This window comes from Tetrao urogallus (genome assembly GCF_951394365.1).
Source record: "Tetrao urogallus genome assembly, chromosome: 6".
NCBI lineage: Eukaryota > Metazoa > Chordata > Aves > Galliformes > Phasianidae > Tetrao > Tetrao urogallus.
Window position 1 is genome coordinate 51,650,548 of NC_136819.1, and position 10,196 is coordinate 51,660,743.

A 10,196-nucleotide genomic window follows, 5' to 3' on the forward strand; every position below is an offset into this window, starting at 1 on the left:
CTCATGCAGAGACTGGTTCCTACTGCCAATACAAGCTGCATGCCACAGGGTAGGTGTAAAACAGTGCCTTGGTCTGAGCATGCACTGGTGTAACAGATTAAAACACTTGGGTCTTTCCTCCCACTCTGCAGCAAAATTTGCCCTTGTGAAAGGAGAAATGCCAGTGTTATTCCATGGAAGATTCCATCTGAGCTGGAAAATAACACAAAACTGTAGTTCCTTAGACATTTCACAGCAAATAAATAGCTCCAGGAAAAGAACAACAACAAAAAGTTCAAACTTGTGCTTCTTGTGCTTGTAGAGACAATAAACCACCATATTTCAGCAGTCATGGCAGGTAATTCTAGCTGGAAATTGTATATTTAATGATGGCCAGCCTTCAGCATTTGACAACAGGCTATTGAAGCCTGTTGAACGGTAAATCACCTCTCTTCACCATCAATAATCCTATTGTAATATCTATAGAAATGTCTAAAGTTAAAATCTCATTTTATTACTATAATAATGGATCTAATTTGTAAAACATATGAAATGAGGACATAGCTGTACTGGAGGGAGATATATGTGAAGCCACTACATCTATATCTATTTCCTGATGGCTTTTGCCCACATATTTTTGAACAGGAGAGGACTAAAATAAATGCCACTTGCATGATTTTGGGGATTGGGTATGACTTCTAGAAAGGAGACCAACAGATCATGGAAAGGGAATAATCTCCACAAAAAGAATGGTCTTGAATTTACATTTATGCATATGGATATGTAGGTGTTAATCTGTGATTTGCTCCATTCAGCCCTCTCCAATTGCCAGGGAAGCCCAGCTTTCCAGCTGCACATCCACTATTATCTCTACATACTATTTTTGGCTGCTGAGTACATTTCAAGCTACGTCATCCTTCCCAAGCCAACATTGGCATGAAGGGCAGAAATTCCTCTCTCCACTCCTCTGTCATCTGTCACAGCTCCCATCCCTTGGTGGCACTCCTGGCTCAGCCCTCCTGCGGAGGGATACCCAGGAGCTTCTCCCTGATCCTCCCCATTTCCTTGAATGAATTGCTTTCCAACTGAAGCTTCATGCAGGAGGCTTCATGTTAGCATCCAGAGTACATGTCCCAAGTATGCCCAGCACCATCTTCTGATCCTAGTGCAGACCAGCTCCCGGTAAGTAACGTCTTGATGAGTGATAGAGTCCTTGTGCTCAATGCCCAGAGCTTTTCACAGGTGGGTTGTTTATAGCAGCATATATTCTCCAACCTAACACTTTGATAGGTTTCCAGTTCTTGTCATTGCATGTTGACACTGGATTGCAATGTGAGGGGAAAATGCATAATATTTTTCTGATGCTGTGTAGCTTTGATTTCCACAGGTTGTTAAAGCCTAGTAAATATTGTAAATGCCAAGTCTTGTTTAAGGTTTTTGCTGGCTAGGTGCTACCCAGCTATCTATCTGTTTAACATTTTTTCTATTCTGAGGTGACATTGCTGAGAGCTTTTTGACAAATCTCATATGGAAAAAAAGTGTCTTGTAGGGTTATGAATCTCTTAAAATATAAGGTTTCGTTGGCTATGCCACAGGAGGACACATCACAGCAAAAGCTGTGACCACTGCTGGTCTGAGCCAGGCATCTTGTGCTGTGCCTTCCTGAAACTGCTACCTTTTTCAACAAAGTAATTTAATATTCATTGTGTCAGAAAGCACGTGTGCATGTGTGTGTGTATGTGTAAGACTACAGCAGAGTGATCAGGGCACTCACCTGATAGAAAGAGACCCTGTTCTCAGTGACTGCTCCAATGAATATTTAAGCATTTCACATTAAGTATTCATTGGCACAAGGATTGGAGCAGACCTCTTCCACCCCCAAGGGAGCACCCAAACACCAGGCTGCTAGGTCATTCTTTCATTCATTCTTTCTTTCTTTGTCCCAATGAATATTTAATTATTCCAGGCCAAACAAGATAGCTTCAGAGACAGAGATTGAGATTCCCACTATATAGGTCTGATGACTAAGGTGTGCATATAGGAGATGTGGGTTTGTATTCCCTTAGACTTAGAAGGTGAATCCAGGTCTCCTGTACTTTGTGTGTGCCTTCCAGCTTCTGAGTTGCTAGACAAAAAAACCACACATCTCCACCATTCTGCCCATGGACATGACACAGAGAGGTTATGGATGCTTGTATGACCCTAAGATCAGAGAAAACATCCTCACCAGTGATATGCCATGCCAAAATCTAGCTTATTAATTCCTCAAGAGAAAGTATCAGTGCTGAAGATGATCCTCACTCCATGGCAGTTCCTGCTATATGTGTTATATGCCTTCCAGTTCAGTGGCTCAGCAGCTGTGAATGCTATTTTTAAACATATAATTGTCTTGTGAATTATGTAGGCAGCATAAGTATTCTCTGGAAATCCATTCTGGTAAGCTTGATCTGCCCAGCAATGTCACCCCTAAATCCCCCTCTAGCTCCATCCCATAGTGGCATCTCTTCCAAGGCCAATGTGATTAGCAGGTGTTCGGTCATAGGAATATCCAGTATGTGATGCATTGGGAAAACTACAGGTTTTTCATTGAGTAGGAAAAAGACAAATGAGGATAAAGCAGAGCAGGGAAAATCCACAGCAGAAACAAAGAAAACATCTAGGAAATAATGTTTTTTTCTTGAGCAGAAGGAAATGAAGAGGTGTAAATGAAGGTGTGTAGAGAAGAGTTATGGAGAAAACAACTTTATCTTAAAAATAAAATGTGCAGTCTCTGCCACCCACTTATGTCCTCAAAAAGTAGAAAATTAGCCATCTGTCGCTCCCCTTCCTGACAACAGTGGATGTATCTGAACTGAGATGCTTTGGATTCATTTTGGAGTTTGACGTTAGGAGCATTCTGGGTGAGAATGAGGGATTTTTTTTTATTATTATTTCAGCTCTGTTTTTTGTCATTTGGCAGAATCCACAGCAACCTGATTTCATTATCAAAGACTGAGTGTGGCTTCTAAGCAAAAAATAGAACAGCAACACAATTGTGATATCGAAATGCAAACAATTACCTTCTCATACCCAATGGGATGGTGTCCAAACACAAGATTGCTGAATAGCTACAGTTGTTGAAATGGCAACACTGCATCCAAAACAGCTGCTCAGCTCAGAAAAGCACTTCAAAAGATGCTTCCAATTCATAAATCATATATTTCAAATCATATTTCTGTTCTTCTGCTCCAGTCTGTTGAGCAGCCACCTTCAATAGCATAGAGAAATCCTTTCTGAACACTTTTCTGTCTGTTACTTTAAATAAGATTTTTCCTGAGAAGACAGCTTTAAAGTATTGAAGATATTTGACAGTGAAGGAATGTCTATATTGCCTTATTATAAGTTAAGTTATAAGTATTACAGTGATCTAACTGTAAACGTCACATCAGATGTGTTCTATATCATGCTCTTTGAGGGACACAGTAAAAATACAGGCACAAAACCTCAGAATTTCACTCAAAATTCATTACTCCAACTTGAAAGCCTTGTTTTGTGTTTTGATCAACTCTTTAGACAGATGACAGTAGCTGCCCTCCTTCAATACTGAGGAAAAGGCCACCCGTGGACCAGGCTGTGGGGGAAAAGAGGAAAGCAGAGAGAAGGGTTCGATTTCGTGAGCCAGAAGAAGTCATTGAACATGGTATGTTCAAATTATTAGACTTCTGCCATGACTTGTCCTGTTCTTAATGTTCATCCTGTCTGTCACATCATCCTCCCCCTCTGCTTGTTTTATCTGTTATTTTGAGCCCCACATAGAACAGAGGACAGATATCTTCTGCAATACACTCTACAGAAGTGCATCTGGTCCATCTGTGTGTCTGTCCTGGAGGAGAAAGTCATCCTCAGGCTGTTCTCATGGTGAACTGCCCCCTTTTGCAAGGACCATTGCAGACTGCAGGCTTAGCTGAGCATCACCCCAGAACAATGCCTTCATTCACAGAAAAGGATCTCAAACCAAATTTAAACATGCTTGTGTAAATCTAACTAGGATGCAATACCATACAGGGAGCTCATTTTCCATGTTTTTGAGTAGTTTTCATGCCAAAAGACAGAAGAGCAATGTTCTGAGCCCAGCCAGCCAGGGTTAAAAATCAGCCAGAACATAGCTGCATCTGCAAAGGAGAGTACCCAAGGAACAAAACAACTAACCCAGCCACTGCACTTTCATTTGTGAGTCAAAATAACAGACTGCAGGTAGATCAACTGAGCCTGACCTCAGGCTGATGTCTAGCTCAAGGATCCAGTTTACACTTACGCGCAAGCTATATACAACTCATAATCAAATAAGAATTGTTACCTTATTCTGCATTTCACAAACAGACCCAGCTAAGAAAAATGTGTTTATTGCTAAAGAGCTAAAATTGTAATGTTTTGATATATCAGCTAGCAAAAACACAGGTGACAAATTTCTGTCAACCACCTGTTTGGACAGCTACTCAGCTTCTAAAAACAAGACCTGGCATCCATTTGTTGTGTTTGCATACAGACCTCTTGCTGGCTTAAAAGTATGCTATATCTGGTGCCTTGTAGTGCAGAAGTGAAAGCTGTTTCTTGATAAGGTTGTTGACACACAGCCTGGGCTTTCCTTTCCAAACTGAACTCACAAATCAGTGAGTCAGCCTTAAATCCTTCAAGGCACATTTACATGTGCATGACTAGGATTTTTATGCTTTTTTTTTTAAAAAAAACAAAACAAAACAAAAAAAAAAAAAAAAGGGTATAAGACCTCTTCAGCTCCCTACCAGAGCCTGTTCTTTCCCCCCCCCATAAAAAAAAAAAAACCACCAAAAAAAAAAAAAAAAAAAAAAAAATCAACATTTGGCACCCCACAGTCAGCCCAACTTGGGCTGAAGTATTGTCTCCCACTGCCTCTGACATCAGCACAGCTGTGCCTGAGCTGCAGAGAGTTGCAAGGACAAAGACACTGACTCTTTTTCATGGAGAGAGGAAAAAAAAGTCCCAACTCTTAGTTTATGTTCTGTGTTACAAATAGCCTATGGTTTAGATGGTTGTATGGGGTTCACCCATACAACATTATTACTATCAAGATGAAAGTTTTTCCATACTTGGGCCTTTTCATGCTGGATTGCATCTGAGTCTCAGCTGCCAAGCAGAGGCAGTTCCAGAATAGCAGATGAAGGTTGTTTCTTACAGCAGGGTTTATTTTCTAAACCCCATTCTTCTCTCAACTTCTGGTCTATCTCACTTCCCTTCTATAAACAATGCAGAGTAGGAAGAGTTTAGGTGTTTTGTGGTTGTTGTTTTTTTTTTTTTTTTTTGTGTGTGTGTGTGTGTGTGTGTGTGTGTGTGCGTGTGATCTGACTCTTGAATTCCATGTAACAGCAGAAATCTCTACCTGTGAAATCATTTTTTTTTCCCCCTCACCTTCCTGAAGTGCACCTGTATGTTTGCATGGAGCAGGTAAATCCTCATCTGGCATAAGCGCATTCAGCAAGATATTGCCCAGCATCTGTAAGGCAGTGGATAATTGCAGACACACTATCCACTGTGTCTACCTCTGCAGACAAGAGATGCCCTCTTTCCAGACATCTAAGAATGTGTTTGTTCTGTTTTCTAGTTATTTCCTGCTGTGACTACGTAGTGGGTAAGTCAAAGTTCCACATTCTAACTTCAAGCCATCCACAGCACTAACCTGAGTTTGCTTTGCAGCTGTGGGAGCACACTCTGTAAATAGACCCTCCACATATGAACCATTTCATACTGTCAGCAGCTGTTGTTTTTTTCTTTCTCAGCATATAAAGCACAAGGTGTTGATAAGGTCAGGTGCAGTATTTTAAACAAGTCCTCAAGTAAGACAAATAGTGGAAACAAAAATGAAATCCCTGAAGCTATTTTTAATTTAAATATAATTAATATATTTTATGGCAATGAAATAGGTACAGGTTTTTCACAAAGATATGGAAGGAAAGCACCCCAAGCAAAACAGTAGTTCTCCCTGCTGACTTTCTTATGTGAGGAAGAGACAATTCATTTATACAGCAGCAGCAGGGTAGAAATAATAAAAATAATGTTTTTTTCTTTTTGTTTGCGAGGATGTTTGAGGCCAACCAGCCTCAGAGACCTGAAAGGAAATGCGTGTACCTGGATGTTATTAAGATGTTGATCACTGCTAGAAGACTTGGCCAATATCCAGCCCTTTCTGTATGCAGTACAGTAAGAGGGGAAAGAGTACAGATGTGCACATACATATACAAACACAGAGCCATAGCACAGGGAGGCCAGAAGGAAGCAAATGTTATCACAGCCTCCAACTGCCACAGTTGCCCAGGAAGAGGGTTTGTACGCTCACACGAACAGTAGCATCAGCTGAGGGAGTTACTGGGCTAGGAACAAGATTCTATGGGGAGGAAGGAGCTTGAAAAGACTCAACAACCATCAGACAGCACAGAAACATACAGCCAATACAGGATGTGAAACAAAACCTCCTGTATGCTGGTCTCACAGACAATTTTCTTTTATCTTATGTGTACGGGCACACGGCTAGGGCTGAATGTGCTGTTCCAACAAACAATATAACAAATTTAAGCTGATTTTCTATTTGTTACTTATAATAAAGCGGATTTGCACTCAAGCACACTTTTGTAGCAGTGAACATAGTTATGTGAGCATAGCTCATCACTCTTTTCTTTTTGGAACTGTTCTTCCATGTTATTTTTCCGTATCCCTGGACTAAGCATATTCCTGTATTGAGAGGATATAATGAAAAGCCAAGTTTGCATTTTAAGCAATCCTAAAATTTGACTTGGAAAGTAACTTTCTCAAGAAGGAAAATTATTTTGAGTACTTAATAGAAAAGGGCTGATGTAAAAAGCCCTTGAGGATTACAGAAAAGTTTCACCCTTACAAAATATACTCATTAGGCAGGCCCTGTGCTTTGGAAATTTCGTGTGCTTCACACTCAGTCAAGAGCTATATTGTGTAGTCTGGAAGATCACACAAGGGAAACATCACCTTCCAAATTACAAAACTCTGCAAAAATCAGGAAGGTGTGAGTAAATTCATAAAATTATAGAATGCCTTGAGTTGGAAGGGACCTTAAAGATTGTCTAGTTCCAACCCTCTGAGCTGGGCAGGGTTGTCAGCAACTAAGTCAGGGAGTAGATAGTTTTGCCCAGGACTTCAGAACCTAGCTTTGAACACTCCATCGATGGCGCAACCACAACTTCTCCAGACAGTCTATTCCAGCATCTCAGCACCAAGATGGATCCCCAGAGGACACCATTCATCACAGTCTTCCTGGCCAAACACTTACATAAAAACCATCCATAGAATAATACCAAATAATCAAATTTATAAAAATTGAGGACTGTTTATGGATAATTTGCAAAATAGAAAGAAAGGCAAAATTCAAATGAACACATTATTTGCTATAAATAATTCACTCAGGTCTACTATGGGACATTGATTTGGTTTCCAGAAGCTATAAAATGACTGCCTATTAACATTTTACCTTTTCCCAATACACTTTTTGATATATTGTTATGTGTTTCTGCTTGGTTTTATGACTTTTACCTTCCTCTCTGTACATGTGAATGACAATTTAATGGACTGCTGTGTATACCAGGGCTGGTAGTAGAAGCTAATTTAAATATGTTATAGCTAATGCTGGTTCTTTAGCCATAATAATCCGCAAGTTTTATCTTCTTATTGATTATGTGCATATGGCAGGAAAATAGCTGCACACTCCGAGTTTCTATTCAGGCATGAATTTGGTTTTATGCTGCATGTTTAATATCAAAGTGCTTTATAAAATAATACTAATGGTGCAATGACCACACAGTCAAACAGAGCTACCTGACTTGAATCAAACTGGATACATACATAAGAGCTGAGGCATCTCTAAAGAGCTTTGTGAGCATCAGCAAGCTAAACGTAGCCCATTGATTTCCACACACGTACTATACCTGACCTACAGCACTTTAAACATCTCTGAATTATATTTTAACAGGCAAGAAAAATGTTTACAGTATCCTTCCATTTAAGTGCAAATGCTGAGGATTTCCACTATAATTAGTACACCTAGCATTTACAGAGAGGTTAAGCCTGCCAGACTTTCTGAGCGTGCCTCTCACCAAATAGAGCCTCTTCTCAGCTCTTACTGTAATTAGCAGGGATACAAAACAGGCCGAATAACAAGAGAAAAAGACAGAAATCTAGACCCTCTCTTTTCACTGAACATTTGTGAGCATTAAATAATTAGGTGAGATAGCTTAATATTCTCCTAGTATTTAACCTAACATTTAGCTTAAAGGCATAAAAAAAATAATTGCTGGAAGGAAATTTGAGATTATGCATTAGCTATGGTAATCCTTTTCTTATTGTATATAATTAAACTCTTTAAATGCACCATTAGATCTTTTATACTCACCAGCCTGCATCAGGAGTGTAACCCTCTATCACTTAACTAATGCCTACAGAAGGACTCAATGCCAGGGCCCCATGTACCCTGCTGTTCCCAGAAAAGTGGGGCAATGGCATCAGTAAGGCATCACATTTGGGAAGTGTAATAATGCTGAAATAATGCTGCTTTCTGTTTCCTCCTTACCTGTTTCTAGTACATGACAGGTCATCACCTGGATTGCCTATGCTCCTGGGGCTATCATTCTGTGTGGTACTGATCCTGGCTGCAAGTCTCTTCTACGCCAGCATGAAACAAGATACCAAAGTCCTGGAGGAGTTTCAATCCCGACTTGTTATCTTCTTTCTTCAGATAAGACACATCGCTCATAAATGCTGGACTTGGTTTACAAGGTAGTAGCGATGTCCTCCATTTGCAGGAAGGCAGCACTGATAACCACCACGTGTCAGAGTGAATGTCCCAGCCTACATTTAAGGAACACATGAGCATTCACCTCGAAGAGCAAAAAAAAAAAAAAAAGACACACCCATTTTGTGCACTTTCTAGTATCTACTTTTTTTTTAATATTTCTGAATGATAGTAGTAGCACTAAGAGGTCCCACCAAACTGATGCTCCATTATCCTTAACAGCAAACGAGGGTCTGAATTTTGTCCCCCGAAGAGATTATGAACTGCTGCTATGAGGAGCAAGGCCAGAGAGAAATTTATTGACCTGTGCATGCAGAAGCACATTGAAAGAAGTCTCCTGAGTCTCAGGTCAAAGAATTAAATACCAAACCATTTTTCTCCTCAAGCCTCCTAAGAACTAGTCCGCAAAATTTAACATAAAGCTGAACTACTGCACAAACACTGCTCTGGTGGCCAAAGTCTCGGCAAGCTGCTATATTTATATACCTGAAATGATTGCTAGTAGAATATCAGCAAATGGTTTTCTCATTTCCCTTTATGCTCTCTCCCCCCTGTGGGCAAAAGCAGTTTTTTAATGTTTCACTTGACTCCCAGGTGTGAAAAATAACATGAAGACTCATTTAAATACTAAACAGTGCAATTGCCTAACACAATACAGAGCAGCATTGAATCCCAGGTTAATTACCAAATCAGAACTTAATCCTCTAGGTTTGATTCAGTTCATAAACCCAAAATTTATGGTTGTGTTTGTCTTCAGTGGAAGCTTTCACATTTATGCCTGCATGTTTAAGGGTATTATAGACTGTTCATGAAGGTGTTTGGTCAAAGCCCTGTTATCCTCTGTTGTAGTACCATACAGTGCATCTCTCTGGAGGGAACCAAGCATATGCAATCTTACGAACTTCAGCTATGTTTTGTTCTTAGAATCACAGAATTGCTCAGGTTAGAAAAGACCTTCAAGATGAAATCAACCATAGACAGAAACAGCATGATTATTTTCCAGGCCCTAGGTTCTTGTCAAGTAATACTTCATACATGTATAAGGGTGACGGTGACAGCAGAGCCCATAAAAGCTGAAGAAAGAAAACTGTGGAGAAGAGGGAAGAGATGCCCACTAGACCTTGGCTTTAACTCCTCCACCACAGAAATGCACCAAAAAGAAAAAGCTTTATTCCTAATTGACTTTCAAAAAAAAAAAAAGCAAGTTTATCCAGGCAGCCCAAAAATTTAAACCAGACAGAAGGTAGAAGAAAACCAATTACAGAGCCTTCACGTAGAGCAGAGTGGCAAGTTGACAAATAACGAGTACAAAATATGTATATATATATATATATATATATATATATATATATATATATATTTGTAGCTATTAAGAACTGACTTGAGCAGA

General features: G+C 39.8%; 1 protein-coding gene across 1 annotated transcript; it reads left to right on the forward strand.

Moving 5' to 3' along the window:
• Positions 1-1,074: 1,074 nt before the first annotated feature.
• On the forward strand, positions 1,075-8,794 carry LOC306947336 (nutritionally-regulated adipose and cardiac enriched protein homolog; the record flags this gene model as incomplete). Its single annotated transcript, XM_079536615.1, is given in 5 exon segments — positions 1,075-1,092; positions 1,096-1,161; positions 3,532-3,658; positions 5,597-5,623; positions 8,595-8,794. Coding segments are annotated over 5 exon segments (438 nt in total).
• Positions 8,795-10,196: the final 1,402 nt, after the last annotated feature.